At 42.0% G+C, this 22,138-nt stretch overlaps 1 protein-coding gene across 1 annotated transcript; it reads left to right on the top strand.

The window, feature by feature from the left end:
- The first annotated feature begins 994 nt into the window (after positions 1 to 994).
- Positions 995 to 19,177, top strand: MYOZ3 (myozenin 3). The gene is made up of 6 exons (XM_075274945.1): positions 995 to 1,356; positions 10,960 to 11,046; positions 12,692 to 12,846; positions 13,637 to 13,847; positions 15,668 to 15,845; positions 16,569 to 19,177. Exons 2-6 carry the CDS (start codon positions 10,968 to 10,970, stop codon positions 16,753 to 16,755), a joined length of 810 nt encoding a protein of 269 aa, XP_075131046.1. The 5' UTR covers positions 995 to 1,356; positions 10,960 to 10,967; the 3' UTR covers positions 16,756 to 19,177.
- The last annotated feature ends 2,961 nt before the right edge of the window (positions 19,178 to 22,138 follow it).

The raw sequence follows: 22,138 nt of genomic DNA, 5'->3' as shown, positions 1-22,138 counted from the left end.
ATCCCATCGACACATTACAGAAAATATCCTACAATGCCAATGATGCCACGATCTGACAAACGCTTGTATTTTTGCAAATCGCAGGATGTCAGTTATTCCTACCGAAACACCGGCAGTTTCCCCTTTAGGTATAATAGGGGCAGAAAGTCCTGAGAGGAAAATTCTGTGGACTTTTTGTGAAATTGCTACGGGAAACACAGCGATGAGTTTCCACCATGGTTTTTCCAGCAGCGTTTTTTGGCTGTGGCCTGCTACGAGCTTTAACATTTTCTTCAGACATCCCCCTCCATCGTAAGCCCACCTTACCTCTACCCAGTTCCTCTCCACCTCCTCTGATGTCTCTCTGTAGCCTACTTTTCCCAGATTCTGGGACATGTGTTTTTATGCTTTGCGTCTTCTACCAACATTTAGGGGCTGTTCTCATGTATGAATTTGACTCTGATTTTGTGTGGAATCTGCCTCCGAATCAGCGACAGATTCTACCCAGATAAATAAGCATCCTACTTGACCTTGCTGTGGAGTCTGTGGCTCAAGACACCCCGGTTCCCATTTATTGCTCCCCATTTTTCTGGGCCTAATCAGCAGTGGAAAGCCGTGACCGAATGCCAATGCCGCGCCAAATTTAGCCTCAAATTCAGCATCAAAATCTTTGTCAGTTTTTGACAAACAGGAAAAAATCTGCTTCCAATTCCTGAAGTAGAACTTTTCTGCTTGATAAATCAGCGCCATATTCCTACATGTGAACACTCCCTTACAAAGTAAGTTTGGGGGAAAAAAGTGATTGTAATTATCTTCAGATATTAATGTTGTACTTGATATTCCATTTGGTAATGGTTTTTGTTTGTCACCTCTTTGCACTTAGCAACAAGATAGGACACACTGTAAACTTAAGTCACGCTAGAAAGAAGAGAGCCATGATGGTTTTTACATTTGGAGTGAGGTCTGAGCTAACTTTACCTCACCAGCCGGTAATAGTGACATTATGTCATGACTGGACGACCCACAACAGATATCCTGAGACAGAAGCAAGGCTGAGAAGACAGAGTGAGGGACCAGGTTGCGAACTAGAGGGTAGACGGAACGGAGAGTAAGAAGTAGAAGAAGACCGTAATAAAGTAACACAGACGGAGGGGGCACTAAAAAGGAGAACGACAGAAGCAGATGCAAGACCTACTAAGGCTAGTAATACAAGAAGTTCTACAGCAGGGAATAAGCCAGAAGTATCTTATCCTAGAGAAGAGAAAAGACTGAACGTGAGCAACAGAAGAAAACCGGAATAAAAGGAATACAAAAATATATCAAGATCTGAAGAGGAGATAAGCCTTCCATAGGTGACCTCTAGCTGACCAAGACCAGGTGAGGATGTATCTATATGACTATAGCAGTCTGACTTCCGTAACATTTACAATTAGAGCCGCCATGGTTAGCAATGGGGTTCACATGGTGCAATACCTGCTTGGAGTTTGTATGTTCTCCCCATGTTTGTCCAGTGTGTTCCTACACTCCAGAACCAGTATTGTTAGGGGTCTCTATCACCCATAAATTGTGGAATTATAATTGTGGCATGATGCATAGTTTTAGAGATATTATGTGAACTTTTATTTTATGGGGCACTGAGGACTGTACACAGAGCCCTGATATTGGTGTAAACTTAATATCTTGTCAGATATTAAGTGCATCTTCCAGTAGTCCATGTGACATATATCTAAGGCAGGTGGAGCCAGAGTAAATTTTAATCATCAGTCAAAAAAAATTGTCATAAATCTAGCATTGGCCGATGGACACCCCCCCACCATACCCTCTCCATACCCCCCCATCAAACCCCCAGCATACCCTATCCATACCCCCCCACACTAAATCCAACCATACCCTCTCCATACCCCCACATCAAACCCCCAGCATACCCTATCCATACCCCCCCACACTAAATCCAACCATACCCTCTCCATACCCCCACATCAAATCCCCATTATACCCTCTCCATACCCCCATACCATACCTCTCCATACCCCCCCACTAAACCCCAACCATACCCTCTCATACCCCCACACCATACCCTCATCATACCCTCTCCATACTCCCCACCACACCCTCTCCATACCCCCACCATACCTTCTCCATACCCCCACCCCATACCCCCACCATACCCTCTCCATACCCCCACACCATACCATCTCCATACCTCCACACCAAGGGTAGCATAAAAAACACCAAATCCAAATGTTTGCACCAATGGAATTTAAAAAGTCACACATTCCTGCTTAGCAACTTTTTACAAAGGTGATGTATGGAGACAATAATAATACATGTCCCCCCCCCCCCCTCCCTTTTCTGCTATCTATATGGAGCAATGGCAGAACTATATATATATGAGGAGCGGGCCATGGTGTGCGCCTGTAGCAATGCCATGACACAGAATTAAGGACAGTAGAATAGGGAATTTGTTTTCTAGGAAAGATGTCCCATAAAGCCAAGGAGCCAAGAATGCCTGGACAGTAAACTCTGTGAGGTGAGTCATGGCTGTAAGAAGTCTTGAGATTATTATACAGGTGTGGGTAGGGTATACATTTGATATTTCTAAGACCCCCCACTTCTTAATGAAATGAAGATCCTCTGATGGCTATTTGGTGACACTATCTGGCTGAGATGAATTGGCCATGTATATAAGTGGCTGTTTTTTGTTTTTTTTATTTGCTCAATTGTCTCTATAATTCCAAAAAAATAGGATGGTTTTCCTTCCAGAAGTATTTATCATCTCTCTATTATCTCGCCTTTGGATTGGTGATAAATTCTAGATTGCTGGAGATCCTACTGTTGGGCCCCCAACCAATCCCTACAACTGGGGACCATATTCCCACCAGTTACAGTAGGAGGCCATTAATGGTTGTGCATTAGCCCTGCCATTCTATTCAGTGTTTATGGAGCTAAGCACAGCGAGCTACATATTCAGCAATACTGGCATACTATATATGGCACCCTATGGAACCTACATCCCTCCAATAATATACATATATATCATCCTGCATCAAGGGGTTAACACAGTCTATACAGAAATAAGTTGCTATGTATGGATTCACCCCAGAAAGGTCTGGGGCTATAAAAGGCTCCCATTATCATATTTACAACATATAATATAGACAATTGTAAGAATCATAAAGGAAACAGCATAACACATGGGGAAATATATCTGTACAATACAGTATATACCACAACAATAATATAGTGGCGAGTGTCATAAATATATCTACATATGCCAAATAACTCCAATGATGTATTACCCGAAATAAATCTCCTAGAATAATATATAGTCTATGTGCAGATGGTGTCACAATAATACTGTGCCATGAAGTTAACTAATAACAATAACACAAATAAATAAGCAATATAAGTTAATTACTTAAAGGGATTGTCCAAGATAACAATTTTTTTTTATATGAGGCGGGGAAAGTGAAAATAAACAAACATAATGACCTGCTCCAGGGCTCCAGTGTCTCCCACTGTGGTCTGGTGTCTTGTTTTGATGGAAGTTCCCTCTGCACATGAGGTAAGTCAGCGGCCGATGGAAAGGACACGGGAAGCCACAGGTGACATGTGCAAGTGATGTTTCGGTTCATTTAGGTCACTGAGACTGCTAATTGACTTCCGTGGTCATGTGCCGCAGGGACTTCCAGAGCTATGGATGTTAATGCCAACCAGAAACAATGGGTAGTTTGGCCCTATTCACATCTGCGTTCGGAGAGTCCGCCTGGGGACCCCTGAATGGAAACCTATCCGCATAGAAAAGCAGTTACAGTACCTAAGGAAACCTGTGGACCCCATAGACTATAATGGGGTCCATGTGGTTTCTGCTCAGTTTCCGGATGAAATATGAAGAGAGAAAAGTGCTGCGTGCAGGAAATGGGGTCCGCGGGTTTCCGAGGTAACCGCTTTTTTATGTGTATAGGTTTCTGTTTTGGGGGGTCTTCAAGTGGACTCCCCGAATGGAAATCCAAACGCAGATGTGAACTGGGCCTTAGTTGATGTTTTGGTAAATGGGAGAGCTAGAAGAACTGTCATGATGTGTGACGGCCAACATAGTATCTCATCTGTCTCTATTCAGAAGCAGGGCAAGCTGTCTCTTTATGATTTATAGGTGCAGGACCAGCCAGAGAGAAGGGCCGGGATTCAACATGAACAGTACTTTTATTATAAGGGGAAATAAACCACTACCAAAGCAATCTAACAAAGGTTACTCTCCATTGAATATACTGGATGTGCATGCTGTGCCAAGCTAAGTATGTAGGAGTAAGAGGCAGCAGAAATGTCAACCAAATGTATATGAGACATTGATGGAAAGCTTAAAAGAGCCGGTGGGAAGATTGTGGTTTCCCTGCACATGGTTCAATTTAAGCCAGTCCTTCCATTATCTATTGGCCCTCTGAGTGATAAGTTCCTGTGCCCCACAAAAGGATGGCATCCTGGGCCGCACCATCCATAAGGTGAGGTGAGTCTCCAAACTCTGGTGGGGCGTTCCCAAGACTACAGGGGGTGGCAGATGAGCTTTCTGTCTTACACATCTGTATATGTGAGGAGAAGGAGTATATAACTGTAGTCTATAGCAATCCCTGTATATACTGATGTGTAGAGGATCCTTCCGTCCATAGTTTTCTTCTTCGTTTGACTGAAGGACCTCTGCAGGGATATCCCATCATGGGATTATATCACATAACCAATAGATCCTTGAGTCAAAAGAGTAAGAAAACTACAAACAGGAATAGATAAAGGGCAAGAGTAAAGGGTGTGTGTGAGTTGTATATGTTTGCTGTGAGTCCTAGTGTGTTGTGCGTGTGTATACGTGTTGTGTGATGTGCGTCTGCCCTTTATATAGCCAAGGTGCAGTATGACTCCTATTGTTTGTATGTACAGTCAATGCACAGTACCACTTCTCTCGTCCTGTATATATGGACATTGCACAGTACCACTTCTCTTGTCCTGCATATATGGACAGTGCACAGTACCACTTCTCTTGTCCTGTATATATGGACAGTGCACAGTACCACTTCTCTTGTCCTGTATATATGGACAGTGCACAGTACCACTTCTCTTGTCCTGCATATATGGACAGTGCACAGTACCACTTCTCTTGTCCTGCATATATGGACAGTGCACAGTACCACTTCTCTTGTCCTGCATATATGGACAGTGCACAGTACCACTTCTCTTGTCCTGCATATATGGATAGTGCACAGTACCACTTCTCTTGTCCTGCATATATGGACAGTGCACAGTACCACTTCTCTTGTCCTGTATATATGGACAGTGCACAGTACCACTTCTCTTGTCCTCTATATATGGACAGTGCACAGTACCACTTCTCTTTTCCTGCATATATGGATAGTGCACAGTACCACTTCTCTTGTCCTGCATATATGGATAGTGCACAGTACCACTTCTCTTGTCCTGCATATATGGATAGTGCACAGTACCACTTCTCTTGTCCTGCATATATGGACAATGCACAGTACCACGTCTCTTGTCCTGTATATATGGACAGTGCACAGTATCACTTCTCTTGTCCTGCATATATGGACAGTGCACAGTACCACTTCTCTTGTCCTCTATATATGGACAGTGCACAGTACCACTTCTCTTTTCCTGCATATATGGATAGTGCACAGTACCACTTCTCTTGTCCTGCATATATGGATAGTGCACAGTACCACTTCTCTTGTCCTGCATATATGGATAGTGCACAGTACCACTTCTCTTGTCCTGCATATATGGACAATGCACAGTACCACGTCTCTTGTCCTGTATATATGGACAGTGCACAGTACCACTTCTCTTGTCCTGCATATATGGACAGTGCACAGTACCACTTCTCTTGTCCTCTATATATGGACAGTGCACAGTACCACTTCTCTTGTCCTGCATATATGGATAGTGCACAGTATCACTTCTCTTGCCCTGCATATATGGATAGTGCACAGTACCACTTCTCTTGTCCTGCATATATGGACAGTGCACAGTACCACTTCTCTTGTCCTGCATATATGGACAGTGCACAGTACCACGTCTCTTGTCCTGCATATATGGACAGTGCACAGTACCACTTCTCTTGTCCTGCATATATGGATAGTGCACAGTACCACTTCTCTTTTCCTGCATATATGGATAGTGCACAGTACCACTCTCTTGTCCTGTAAATGTGGACAGTGCACAGTACCACTTCTCTTGTCCTGCATATATGGATAGTGCACAGTACCACTTCTCTTTTCCTGCATATATGGATAGTGCACAGTACCACTCTCTTGTCCTGTAAATGTGGACAGTGCACAGTACCACTTCTCTTGTCCTGCATATATGGATAGTGCACAGTACCACTTCTCTTGTCCTGCATATATGGATAGTGCACAGTACCACTTCTCTTTTCCTGCATATATGGATAGTGCACAGTACCACTCTCTTGTCCTGTAAATGTGGACAGTGCACAGTACCACTTCTCTTTTCCTGCATATATGGATAGTGCACAGTACCACTCTCTTGTCCTGTATATGTGGACAGTGCACAGTACCACTTCTCTTGTCCTGCATATATGGATAGTGCACAGTACCACTTCTCTTGTCCTGTATACTGGGTGTAATTCTCAGTATCTGCTCTTATTCTGTATATGGTGCTTATCTCTATGCATTCATGTTACCCACACCCCTTGGCTCCCTTTTGACATGACCTGCTGCTCAGATATCTCCCTGCAATGGTTTCTCCCTGGTTGATGTCCCTGTAGTGTACATTAAAGTAACATGTGCACTGCCTCACAGTATACGTCTGCCTGTCCTGTCCCAGCGACTACCTGCACTGAAATATACATACATTTCAGCATTACACCAATATATCACTCAGCGATAGAACTCATATAGCACTGTACACATATATACAATAGTAACATACCATAGATAAAATTAACACTTAAACATGCCCAACTGTAACACAGCCCAAGAGATGGGGGCTACATGTGATGGAGGGGAATACTGACAGTCTGCATCATGTTTCGGCCATCGTACAGGCTATACATTAGGGTATTGCTAATGCCCCGTGTCCTCGTACTAACTACATAACAACAAACATTACTATATTTCCATGTTTCTATAATTGACTCTCGGCATAGACATTTAACCCTTAATACCTCCTATAAATAGCTATGAGTACATTGTGTGTTATGGACACTAGGGTATAATCCAGTTGCCCTCCACGCTCGGCTGTAATGAAGAAGGCCATAAGACGTCATTGTGCAGGGCTCAGCACATTCTCAATGTCTCACAGATCTTTATCCAGCCATTCTGGAAATCTGTATGATCCAATATCTGGAATGAAATCTGGGACAAGCTCAAAGCTGTGAAATGGACATTACATGTTTGGTGAAGACAACTTACAGTATCAAGTCCTTGATGTCAACATATTAGATTAAAGGGGGTTTTATATTGTTTCTTAAGCTACAATAACAGAGTACTGTGGCTAGGGATATAACCTTGAAGTGCACTCCACAGTCAGTATCAAACTTACCTCAATGCTGCTTCCCTATCTTATTACTATAGAAATAACATCAAGAAATCTGTATAATTTTTCATCGGTTCTTCTATTCCATCAAAGAAAGAGTTGAAGGACTAAATATTAAAGGGAGTTTCCCTTCTCCCTCTCTCATGAGCTTTGCCTGCTGTATCTTTCTGTATTCTTCCACAAGCTGGGGGGAAGGCTTTGACTGTTTGATGGTCAGGACACTATGAAGTACCTCACTAGGTATAGACATTGTCTTTACCATGAGAGTCAATTAATAGAAATCATTAATAAAAATAGAAAATATAAATTCAGATCAAATAATATGCACAGTAAATGTATATTACGTTACACATGTAGCGGACACTTACATGTTGCTAGGACTGACAATGGACGTGTAGTAAACTCAATATTATTTTTGTGTTTACATAGCAAGCTATGTCCAAGTGCTTATCAACAAATTACAATTATCTGACATGATTACCCAGATGCAGAAGATAACAATCCTGAAAGTAATACAGAGAACTCAGCCCCCCTCCCCTCCAGAGAGTCACAACATTCATCCTATAAGCCTAGATATGGAGAGATACAAGCTGGGTTCCTTGACAATGATGTGTACTCAATAGGAGGAATAAGTTCATGTAGCAGGCAAACAAAGCAGCATTACTAAAGCAATGTGTTGAAGAAAACTCTTGAATTTACATAAACTAGATGTATAGATAGGATCATTGAGATGGGAATACCTCTTCAAGACAGATCTGTCTGATGTGGTGCAATAACAAATCCTGTGGGACCCCAATGACTATAATGGGCTCTGTCAGGTATCTTGTGATTTCACTGGACAAAAAGTTTTGCTTACAGGACTTTTTTGGTCCACGATTTTAAACCCTGCACTAGATGTCTGTACAAAGCCTAGGAGGCAGATGTGAACATACCTCAAAGATCCCATGGGGATGGGATAATACTTTGTTGTAAAGGCTCGGCAGTCTGTATCAAACTTTACCCCAATGTTACCTGCCCATCATAAAAAATATAAAATATATTAACAATAATACAATTAAATAAGAATGTGCTTAGGGATGAGATGATAGTTTGTTGTAAAGGCAGCCAAGGACTAAATCACACATGTCTTCCTGTCTAGAGAGTATCATGTACATCTATATTAAGCCCATCACAAGATTTACAGCCTCTCCATTTGATATCACAGAGCAAAACCTGCAGCTTTACCACTACATAGCTGTGGTGATCTATGATCAGTGTCAATCTGGGCCCACTCTCTAACAACACCCAGTACCAGGGACAATTCTAGATTTTCTGCTGCCTGAGGCAAAAATTGAAATGTTCCCCTCCAATAACTTGGGTTCAGGTCTATATCTGACATGAGCAGAAATGAGCATCTCTCTATATTGCAGAATCCAAGGGGGCGCCGCTGATTATCCCCTTATTAATAAAAGTCTCTATTATAAATAATAGACCCCACATATAAATAAGAGTCCCTTCTTCTAATAAAAAGTCCCCACTATAAATAACAGTCCACCCTATTAAATCGAATATATAATAGTTCCCTTGGCCTTATAAATAATAGCTCCCCCTGTCTTGTATATAATACCCCTGATACATAATTGTTTCCCCAGCCTTATTAACAATAGTCCTGAAATAGTCAACTCCACATTAGGCAGTAAGTAATGGTTCCCTGGTGGCCTTTTTATTAAAAGTCACTTTTCATATATAAGTGCCCCCTTAACATCCTTTTACAAGTATACTCCCCTTACCCCAATCCTCTATGAGTGAAGCATCCGAAGTCTCTCCCAGGTGGCAATTCAGTAATGTCATCTCACCACCTTCTCCTGGACTCCTACATGTCGCTCTTAGTCTTTTATGGTATTTCAGGGACTTTACAGCTCTCTGTTCTGTTATAGGCTTCAAAGGTATCAGCGAGCAGAGCATGTTCATATGTCCATACAGTTATAAAGGCCAACCCGTCCAAGTCTTCAGGCCAAAAACCTGGTACTCCGGAGGTGCAGAAATGTAATAGCCACCTACACTCACCGAGCCTCATCTCTCCTGTGCTGCCTCATGGCATCTCTCGCTCCCTCAGAAACTTATTCTGGGTGACGTCATGGTCCCCAAGGATGAAGGAGGCGTTCAGGCCTATGATCAGAAATTGTATAAAATAAAGTGTTGCTCACTGTTTTTCCTTCCAGCGACTCCAGTGGCAAGTCCTCCTTCTTCTCCACTGGTATCTGGTTTTGGTGCCCCAACAATGACATCAGTGACCCATCATGTGGCCTCGGTCGTCATGTGCGGCCTCGCAAACATAGACTGGGGGAGAGGCCCGAGACCCTGCCAATGGAATGGCAGTGGAAAGAGGAACGGGGAAACACTGCTTGTTTACTTGTAGAAGGTAAAATTCATCATGGCATCATTCTGCAATAGTCACCATGGCATCGCCAAAAGTACGGTAAGTATGTTGTGGCCATGGACAGACAATATCTACTTTAAGCAAGGAATTAGAGATGCGTCCTACTCGAAAAGGCTGCGTTTTATATTAAGACTCTCTATACTGGATAACTGAAGAGGGTACCAATAGGTCAGATCTTATGCACATGTCTGAACAGGGTTGTCTATAGTCCCAATAACTTGTTTAATGTGAATTTTTTCCTTTCTGTGTGTTTGTATTAGTCGGTATCAGTATACACCCCTTGCTGATAGGCCTATATATGTCTGTTGTGTCATACACAGAAGCTAGACCATGAATGAGGACTGTACTGCTGGTCAGAAATGCGTAAGGTGAAAATGGGGATTTTATGTTAACATGATTTGAATAAAGATGAGTTTTTATTATTGACGAATTCTGGATTTTAGTTTGCATGAAAATATATATTAGTATAAGTATACTGACCATTGGGGAGCTGGACTGTCTTCTATTTACTTTTACGGTTGGCAAAATTTTGCGTTAATCTCTCTGTATATGTCTGTATTTTTTATTTTTCTTTGGTAAACCCTATGTGGCAACACTAGGCCTGGGTACTGATAGACATGATATGTGTGTGTATAATATATACATATATATATATATATATATATATATATATATATATATATATGCGAATAGGCCTGTCTAGACCATTATTCACCCTCCACAATTATCATATATTATGTACAGACCAAAGCTAACAATGACTCCATTTTCAGGCAATTTACCTGTAATAAGCCTCTCACAAACAGAATATGATGTCATCCACCATCAAAGGCAGAATTGCTTACCCGGCACTTTCTCAGCGCCGCTCTTCCTAATCCCTCCTTGGTGACATGACTTTCCCATCTTTGCTTTTTCCTGTGTGTATGACAAGAGATAATATTGTCTGGCGGTAATAAACAGATTATATTCAATTATGCCATATTATAATTATTCTTCTTTATTCCCAGCCTGGACAATGTTTCCCACATACGCAGACCTGGTGAAGGAGAGGAAGGGCCTGGCATCAGCCATAGTCAGGGAAATAAGAGGCGAAGGTAAGATCGAGAGAAAAAAAAGTCTGAAAAGTAAATTGTAAGAGTTATCGCAGCAGCTGGAGCCATAACCTGGAGCGACTGGGCGCCAAAGCAAATATGTAATAGGTTCCCACCTACCATGTGCAATTTAACTTTCGGAGGGGCAAATTTACATATAATACGTCCCAATTCTAATCTCCCCATGTCTCGCTTGGCGCCACCCTGTCCCTTTATGCCCCTTAAACAGCACAAAGCCCCTTTAGCGCCCCCATACAGTCAGTGTCATGACCTTTGTGGCTTCACATGGTTCCTCCAATGACCCATGACGCAATTTAATGTTCCTCTCGTGGCCCCCACAGTATAATGTCCCCTCTTTGTGGCCACCACTCACGATAATGCTCCCTCATTTTAGCCCCTGTACTATATTGCTCCCTTTTTTTGCCCCCACTATAATGCTCTCCTTGTTGTGGTCCCACAACAAATCGCGCAATAAAATGTAAAGTGACACTCACCTTGCCTTGTTCCCTAAAAGTTACCTCACAGTGGTACTCAAGCTGAAGCTTCTGGCACATGGGACAGCAACAAAATTCTGGGACTGTCCCGCTAAATCCAGGACAGTATTGATGTTTTATAATACTGACCTCTCAGTCCATTGCATCTCAGTCCCCTTTATATGAAAGGGACTGAGCTGGAAACAGGTCATGTGAACCAAACATGATGTCACAGCCCTTTTCGGCAGAAATGGCACCTGCACAAACAGCTGATCGGCAGGGTGCCAGGTGTCGGACCCCCAGCAATTGTCTTATAATGACATATCCTATGGAAATGTCATCAATATTTAACTCCTGGAGAACCTCTTTAAGCCCTGCAACAATCCCCTATAACATTGATACTGGCATCACAAGCTGATCTTCATAAACATATTATATTCTGAAATGTACGGCCCTCCGGCCTGACGCCAACTGCTGATGGCAGGACATTGGAGCATTTGCCATAACACATTTTATAGCCACATTAAAACCTTTTTTCATCTTTATGACACTGCACGGCAGGCGTAGATTTACACCAGTAATTTGTGCCAAAACTTCTGCATTTTAGACTCCTCTTATTACTTTTTACCTCACATTAGGAACTTAATTTTGGCACAATTTGAGACAAAATTTGGATGCATAGTAAATTCCCAGCTCAATAAAACCTGCTTTTCGAGGTGTATCAGGCACAAAGAATTAGGGTACCATGTGCATCGCAGTTAACTCCAGTTTTTGGTGCTGGCCCTGACAAGTAAAGCACATGGTTTCTTATCATACTGCCAAATCCGGTATGGAAGGCGCCATAAGTGACCTCTATATTCAGTACTCCTGGGAGGGGTGTAACCTGTGGGGAGGCAACAGGACATGTGTCACGGGTGCTGAATGCCAAAGGGGCACCAACAAGACACTTTGCCGTGGTCAGTGTGTTTAAATTCAGGGCTAGGGCAGCAAACCGATCCTTTGCTCCTGGTGCAAGAAAGTGTAGGTCCAGCAACGTATTGCTGCTTCTGATAAAGGCGGCCATATTTTACTTAATGTGGAATGTCTGGGTCTTAGAAAGGTAAATGTCGCCATCTTGTGTTGGAATTTTGGTATAGATCTCGACACCACGTTAAATGGACTATTATTTTTTTCAGCGCCTCTGTTAGACCTGGGTAAAAAAGTTAGCATCCCTCAGGATTTAATGATGGAGGAGCTCTCTTTACAGCGCAACCGCGGCTCCTGCATGTACCTGGAGCGACAGAAGCGCGCGCAGAGGTTTACGTTTGAGTACCCCACAAATCGCATCAATGTAAGTATCTACAGGAGAACGCTGCACATTTCTATATGTCATTGTATTGCTCCAGTTCATCAGAACAGAAGATAATCTTAATAAAATTAGTATTTATGCACACCTATGCATCGCCGTGGTCGCAGAGTTCTATTTGTCTCCATTTATTACTTACATTCATTTGGCACAAAGTAATGGCAGTGTAACTGTAGGATATGGCTACACAAGGTTTGTTTGCAGTCTGTTACTATGGAGATGCATAGTTTGCATAGAAGCTGTAAACATCTCCCAACTTTCAAAGGACAGAAAGAGAGATAGAATATCTGCAGCAACTTTAGCTCCACCCACTTCTACGTTAACTCCGATCATTCCCATCCATCTCTCTTTGTGCTCCCACACAGTATAATGCTCCTTCAGTCACCCCAATATTATATGCCCCCACAGTATAAAATCCTTCTCCTGGTGCACCCATAGTTTAATATCCCCCCTTCAACTGCCCCGAGTTTAATGTCCCCGTTCAGCGACCCCCACAGTGTAATGTCCCCCTCCCGGAGTCTTCAGGGAGCTGCAGGGACTAAGTGAGTGACGTCATCACAAGAGCCTTTAGCTCCAGAGGCCGAGGGGCTGAATGGTGAAGCAGGGGGCGGACGGTTCCTGCTTCACCATTGTATTCAACTTATCTGCATCCTCTGGACACAGATAAGTTGAAGCCCCAACAACCGGGACAGTAGGACAGGACACAGAATCCGTAAACACAAAACAGAAAACTTCCACCAACAAGTCTTCTTGATCAGTATTTTCTTCTTACCAGGCAGGGGCACATATGAATGCCATTAATGCTGCTCAGACAATTGCCAATGATGTATCTGGAACAGGAGGGGGCGATGGAAAAGAAAACTTCCGCTCAGAAATACACATACTCCCAGGAAGCGGAAGCAGCAGAACTCCTCCCAACGTTCCCAAGAAATCTCCAAAGGTTTTACAGATGAAGATGTCTCTAAACCCAGATGTTATCGCTCCAGGTAATTCCAGTTTCTTGTACCAGTCTTAGGCTTCACTCACATCACGTTTTGTACATCCATTCAGCAGATCTGTTTAACAGATGCAAAAAAATGGATGCACATGGATGACCAATCGTCCATATAGACGTTAATGTTAAAAAAAAAGAAAAAAAGAGCTGATCCATTTTTGCCCATTTTTATGAATGGACACACAAGTATGATATATTATATTTTTGTGTTGTCAAAAATATATATATATTCGGATCCGCTTTTTGTTTTTTTAATCCGTTTGCGTTCATTTTCTGCATTTGTTATACAGATCAGCTAAATGGATGCAAGTAATGTGATCTGAATGAAGCCTTACAGATACATGCAGATTACAGATTACCGTTATTAATGTCAGTTACTGTCATCCCTCAACAGACATTAATGGTAGAAGAGTAATGGATAAACATAGAGTCCCCTCTGTCTGTCCGTTCCCATTGACTCTAATGTAAAAACATGGTGGATGTTCAATGGTAGTGTGAACCAACCCTAAACAAAACCTGTATTGGTATCATCTTACATAAATTCAATTGAAAAATGAAGAAGTGTTTGCTCTTAGAATATGACAAAGCAAAAACAAAATATATAATTGTGCAAAAGTAGCAAAAAGTTTAAAAAAAAACAACCTTTGTACAATGGATATCGCTGGAATTGTAATGACCCACGGGATAAAGCTAAATGTCATTTTCTAGCACACAGTGAACACTGTAAAAATGAAACAAAAAATCCCAGAGATTGAAGAATTTTTTTCTACTTCCCCTTCCTAAAAAAAATACTATTTTTTTTCTCAATGATTTACAATTATTTCTAAATTTTTCCATTAAAAACTTGACAATTTGTCAAGTTGTGAAGGCAAAATCAATTTGTCATATGGCAACATGAATGAAAAGTAATAAGCCATAATAAACTAATGGCTTCCAGAATGGCAAGGTTGGATAAAATGAAAAAAGTGTGCCTCACCCTGAAAACCAAAATAGGTTGTGTCAGTAAGGGGTTGTCCAGGATTTGGGGCTACCTGTGGGATTGTCAGGGTGGGTGTAAAAGATTTTTAAAAAGTATTCGTAAGCTGTAAGGCTCATATGACCGCCAAAACCAATCAGTGACCTTAGTGGTCGCTGGTAAGTAACCAATAAGGCTAGTGATTGGGCTCAGCAGTTAGATGAGCCTTGAGGCTTCTGGCACTGCAAGCCCCAGCACATGATGGAATGGGGATCGGGAAGGAACAATGGAGCTCTAGATATAGGAGAGTATGCCCAGACACAACCCCTTTAAAAAGGACCTATCACCACCGTCACCAATTCAAGATCTTAGTATCTGTTAATGCTGTTCCACTGATTTCGGCACAGATAGAATTTTCTCTCTAGCCCCCACCATTCCTGAACAACAAGTGCAGTTAGTTTTGATGCCTGATGTGCTATATAAACTCTATAATGTCAGATGGGTGGTACAGAGCTCCAATCAAAGACAGCCAGTACCAGAGCTCAGGATCACAACCCTTGTCTGCTCCTGCCTGACACCACCCCATGACAGTACAGAGACTAATTAAGTATATGGGACAACAAAACTAACACCAATGATTGCTCAGGTATGGTGGGGGCTAGAGAAAGAAATTTCAACTGTGCCAGAATCAGTGGAGCAGCAGCTATTAAATGATGTAAAAAGCAGGACTTGTTGGAGGTGGTAAAAGGTTCTCTTTAAGAACTTAATGTTGATTCTTTTGAAGATTCTTTGACTTCAGGTTTGCTTACATGCGTTGTATGATCCTTTCTCATTTAGATTATTAATTTTAATCACAGGTTATGCTGGACCATGGAAAGGAGTTCCATATGAAAAATTCAACAGTACCGCCATCCCAAAATCCTACCGATCACCATGGGTAGAAAGCTATACTGTTGAGGCTGCCATACCTGTAACTGAGTCACTTCCACCTCCCCCAGAAACGCCTCTCAACGTCTCATACCGGGCATTTAACAGGTATGTTTTAAAGGGTTTAATATAACTATATGCTAATCTATATGTAGATCCTTGAGATATATTCTGTCGAAATATTCTATTTGGTTGCTTCTTAGTAAATTGAGAATAAGATACCAACCAATATGGCTGCCATCATGGCAAGATGTTCTGTTCTTGTTTAATGCTCGTCTCCATGTTTATTAATGTGAATTAAAATTGATGGAAGAAAAATGGGTCACTAGAAAAAAATAAAAATGGGATCTCTCCCATTCTTGGGTACACCATATCTATCCATTTCCTACGAGTTTACCCATGACTTTACCATAACTGCTTAATCTGTTACTAATGCGGAGGTAGGACCTATAAGATTCTTATCTGTTGTTCTTTCGCCATTACCTAAATTTCCAAGACCTGAGGGTCCAGGCTTGATTGCTTGTTTCCTTCCCACCATTTGTTGGAGGAAGGGGCTTAGTAGAAGAGAGTAACACCCTACTCAATTGCTAATATTCCTGTGCGTAAAAGTGGAGCCCTATCCAGGATTATATTGCCAATAGATATACTTGATGGCACCCTCTCTTTACGGGCCAACAATTGCCAATATGGGTTGTGTACAAAGACATATTTGTACTATTAGGCCACCTAGCCCCCTGCCTGTAGACTATAGAGGTCAATAGGTCGCCATTCAATATCAGCATAAATCAATAAGATTTTTAATTCTCCATATTTCCTGTTTTGTTTTTTTAGAACGCCGATCCCTTTTGGAAGTTTATCTGTAGTTAATGGTGGCGAAGCTCCAAATATTTTTGAAGAACTTCAGGCTCAAATTGAAGAATCCACCAGTGGACTGGACCTCATGTGTCAAAGACCCAGCTTCAACAGGGCACCACGGGGGTGGGCAAATAAATACGTCCCAGAATCGGTGGACTTGTAGGCTTGTATCTGCAGTTATGTGTGCAGATATGGAGATGGCATGCTTCGCATTTCTGTGCTTACTTAATGCAATCCCTGATGGTAATATAGGTCCACAATATATATTTCTTGAAGGAGAGATACAATAAGAAGAATGTTTTAGCAATCTTGACTGAATCACCTGATGGTTTACAAAAATGGGTTATTTTGAGTATTGAGGGTACTATTGCTCATTTGGGCTTTTAGATGGAAAAAACTTGGGTTAATTCAATGTTATACCATGTCAATGTATTGTCTGCTAGAGAAATAATTATATCTGGTCTACAATTCCAGCCTGAGTCTTAGAAGGAATTGTTCAATGCCTCCGTGGATGTAAGACATGCTTAGACATTCAGTGGTGGTGGTAGAGAGTGACCTGAGATTATATGGTGCTTTGGACGGTCTTCTGGAAGTGTTGGAAATTGACATAATGTGTGGACTTCTGTCTTGTTGAGCCACATTGAACTCCTGATCTAAATACTGTGCTAAGAGCCATTGACAATTGGTATTGTTGGATATTTTTGTGCCTAATTTGGTATAGTTGAAGATTATACCTCTTCATGCATGTGCTCTCGGATCTGCCATGGAGACATAAAGGTCCTCCAGGACTTACCCTCCATGATGGACAATTGAGAAGAGTTGACAAAGTGGCTATGCATGTATGTGTCTCTCTCTAGCCTGGAAGTGTACATTTAATCAGATGTGCATCACACGTGTTGTTATAGAGGAGCAAAACACCTCACCTCTCACCTCTCCTGGGCTCACTTGTAGTCCCTCAGGGTCCACTTCTGGTTGACACTATAGTTTTTGGAGGACCAGTGAGGCCTGTGATTGGACCATAGAGGTTAAATGGGCACACCAATGTCATGACTGACTGACTGACTGACAGAAAACAGGTTTGCCCATCTCTAGCTATCGTCTTCCAACAAAACACTGGGCACAACTGCATGGCTGCTGCATATACAGAGTGAACCATGTAATCTCTATTCTTTTTTGTCCTTCTACCTATAGACCTTACATGGCCATAATATTGAGACCTTCTATGGTGTGACCATATCTGAATATGCAATGCATGATAAAATACATGTTTACATTTACTGTCATTTCCTTTGTACTTCTCTATATGGACTCAGCCATCTTGTAGAGAGCAATAGCTTAATAGGCCATGTCCTGGCTGTAGCAAGCTCACAAGACATTGGCAGTCTGAAGAGTATAAATTCACAGGAGCTGCTATGGTACATTAAGACATAAGGAAACACAAAGTTGTATATATCTTATCCCTAGGATCCTTAGCTTGGCAAGGGTCTGATACATGGGACCTCCGCAGATCAGCTATTTGAAGAGGTTGTTGTGTTTTTGGGTGAGTGCACAGTACCAGACATTTGTACAGTGGTTGTGCTTGGTATTGAAGCTCAGCCTATTCACTTGAATGGGATTGAGCTACAATCAGGCCATGTGCCCAATGAATATTACATTGCGTAACCTGAGAAGCAGAAAAACTGCCCCTTTAAAAAGCTGATCCCATGGGTCCTGGATGTGGGACCGTCACAGATCATCAATTGATAATCCTATCATAAGGATAGGTCATGAATTTAATAGTTTGGGAAACTCCTTTCATAGGCTCTAGGTCTACTGTAAAAGCAAATCCCCTACGTTATAATCGAGATTCATTCATATCTGTTTGGGTTACTAATGGAAAATGTTCGTTGTTGTACCGTGTTAGCCAGTGGGTTGGAAATATAAAAAAACACGAAAACTTGGTGATCTTCAGTAGTTGATACCTTTTTAATGGCTAACTCATAATGATGACAAATGGCTAACGTTTCGAAGCGCAAAAGGCTCCTTTGTCAAAGCAAATTTGCTTTGACAAAGGAGCCTTTTGCACTTCGAAACGTTAGCCATTTGTCATCATTATGAGTTAGCCATTAAAAAGGTATCAACTACTGAAGATCACCAAGTTTTCGTGGGTTACTAATGGAAACAGTCAACAAGCATGTTGACAGCCATACAGGCAGTATTCCTTCATCATACAGACTGTCTTATGTAAAGACTTGACTTCTTTTAAGGTAACTCATCAGGGCGATGTTTGCGCAGGCGGACCGCAGGGACTGCTGGGATATTTGAGTTCACAACAGCTCATTCTAGGATGCCATGACAGCTGCCTCTTCCCCAATGCAGTCCCATGGGGGAATATAATACAGTACTATTAATGTTGATGCTTTCCAGTGGACCAACAAAACCAGCGGCACCAAGTTGTTCTAGATATTTTCTATTTTCAGCGCTTCATCTACATCCACTATAAAGTATTTGCAGCAAAACCCTGCACAGGACACAACTTACTTTACTGCTTTTTTTGTGCATAAAACTCACTTTTTTGGCTCAATAAAAGCTTATGTCGCACTTCATTCATGTCTGTTTCATTTGCGTTTGTGATTTTATCGTCTATCTCTACCAGTCCTGCTGGGCTATTCATACAGGAAGGAGATTAACATAAATTATGGAAAACACATTTACATTTCCAGCTCTCCAAGGCAATTCTGCAATATTTTACATTCGGATGGTGGGAAAAGTAATCTCTCATGAAAGTAAATATAGTGGAGGCGGCCATTATCATATTCCCGCTAGGTTATCTTAGCCCATCCTGATAGGAAGAAATACATCGACAGAGACTTTTTATAGCTCCAGTCGTAAAAATTCGGCTGCCTGCACATAAATAGGATATAAAAAAAGGTGGCGACGTTGGAGGCTATTTTAGAACATTCTTTTGACTAAGAAAAGTGTCACCATCTGTTACTTGTAAAACTCACTGAAGCTTGGCTTACGGGGTCTTAAAGGGGGACCTTCCATTTTACTTCCCACTTGGATCCAAGTTGACCAATCACCACCAATTCCCTCCAATATCCACATTTGCAGCCATTTTATTTATTGCTCCCATGTATCTAAAACGGAAAATATCAATCAACTTTGCAAATAGTCTTCATTAAAAATCCTACTGTCTATAGGTCCTATGCAGAGACATCTGTCTCCATGGAAACAGACTATGAACCCTGTGTAGCCTGCGGCGGAAGAAGACATTGAAGATGACGCTGCGGACGAAGAAGGAGACGGCACTTGGAGACACTTTTCTGGCAGCGGTGGGGATGCCCTCATCGCTGTTTGAGCGCTGGGGCCCGCCCCCATCGCTGCAAGAGAACTCATTTGCATACCGGTAAAAAACGGTATTTATAAGGAATGGCGCAGCGGAGACCACGTCTAAAGACAAGAGACGAACAGCCTTTCTAAAGGCTATTCCAACGTCTTATCCACAAAAAAAAAGGTTATTGGTAGAATCCCTTTAAAAAAGCTGTAGCAGAGCTCAGTGCACACTCAGCTCTGCTACATCTTGGGTGTAGCAGGACTCAGCGCACACTCAGCTCTACTACATCTTGGGTGTAGCAGGACTCAACGCACGGCCAGTCTGCTACACCTGTGTGCTCAACACTGCTACATCTGAGATCGGACCAGAATGGAGACTGCTGTGGACCGATCTTAGACTCCGCCTCCTCCAGCAGAACCAGCGTTGATTGGCTGAATGCTGTACTCTGTATGGCATTCGGCCAATCAACGCTGGTCAATGCATTCCTATGGGAAAAAGTCAGCTCCCACATATCGCAAGCTGACAGGGATCCCGACGAGATTGTGACGTAATACAGGTACTTGGGCTTGTTAGATGCCCCCAGCCATGCTTCCCCTGCTGTCCCAGTTGCATTCCATGGTGTTGGCATCATTTGCTGAGGTGTCATAGTGGACTTGGTGACTCTCCTAAGTCGAAGTATAGCTTCCCCTGAAACAAAGCATTTTTCCCCATAGAGTATAATGGGGTTCGATATTCGTTCGAATAGTCGATTATTGAGGGGCTATTCGAAACGAATATCGAATCTCGAATATTTCACTGTTCGCTCATCTCTAATAAGTAATAAATATACACCCAAAATACAATTAGAGCAATTGGAACAATTAAATATATCAGTAACAGTATATACCCATAGTGGATTACAGAGAAAATGATGGAATGGCCTCTACCACACTGACACCATCCAACGCGCGTTTCAGCACTTAGCCTTCGTCCCAGGTTATATATATATTTATATAATTGTGTATTTGTAGTACAGTATACATTGTCATTTATTTCTATAGAGATCTGTCTATATATCTGTTTACACCTTTAGAAACACTTTGGTGACACCTAGTGGACCTTTTGTATATGTCACCACTAAGATCTTGGACTAGTTGTAAATATAGGCTTTGTGTGATTATATCATCTGCATTTTTGTTTGTTATTTTTCTGTTTGTGATGTTTGGAATAATATAAATCATTTTCTAAATATTTTACTCCAGTTTTTGATGCTTTAAAGAAATGTCATCTTTGGATTGATGCTCTATGAATAAAAGCACATGGAAGCATTGATCCATTTAGACTGTGGATTACATTGACATTAATGTAAGGGTTCAGGACCCTACTCCAGTACCCTGCCATCTATCCACAGAGTGCCACTGACATTCTCTAGTTGATGGTTATGGTTGAAATACACTGTTGGCTGGACAGCTGGAGGTTTGTTGGGTATCATGCTCCCACAAAGATGCCGAAAATGTCCCGAGCCCCTTGTCTTTCTTCACTGTACAGTGTGGTGGTCAGACATGTATCCTGCAGCCTCATTTACAGGGGTTTTTATACTGATGACTTATCCATAGGCTAAACTATTGGCATCAGGGTGATGGAGACCTGACCACTGGACCCTGCACCGATCATCTGTTCACTACAGCGTCTGGTACCAGGACCTACACAAGGGACAGATCCAGAAGCAGAAGGCTCCCTCCATTGTATAGCAGCTGTGCTGGAGTACTACATCTCTGCTCTCATTCAGGTAAACCCCACCAATATGATATGGATGATATAATGGCCTCCACCAAGATCCTTCTCTCCTACAGCAAGATTTTTCTTCACATCATAATTGGACCAAAACGTTGCATATTAATCTGGATACTGTCTTATTGAATTATCTCCAATATGGTGGACGGCGGTTATGTTTACATCCTATGGAACGTTACATGATATATGCCTTAAACAAATATTGTCCAATAAATGGGACTGACAATTTGCATCACCAAAGAGCATGTCCTGAGGTTTCTTCTCTTGGTTGCGTTGGGTTGGAGACCCTTACCACAGAGTGTACGCTACCATCTGTACTTTACTCCTTGTCTTGTAAGTTCTCTTAGTAGTCTGGTGACTGTCTTGTCTTTAACTAGGACCCTCTTAGTTCTGAGAGCTGGGAAAACAGCATTAGGGGCCCGGCGACAGCTGCTACCGCTGCATTTTCTTTTTTTTA

The sequence above is a fragment of the Leptodactylus fuscus genome, chromosome 5, assembly GCF_031893055.1.
Source record: "Leptodactylus fuscus isolate aLepFus1 chromosome 5, aLepFus1.hap2, whole genome shotgun sequence".
Taxonomy (NCBI): domain Eukaryota; kingdom Metazoa; phylum Chordata; class Amphibia; order Anura; family Leptodactylidae; genus Leptodactylus; species Leptodactylus fuscus.
Note: the sequence above shows the minus strand (reverse complement) of the source record. Positions and strands in the feature narration are given on the sequence as shown.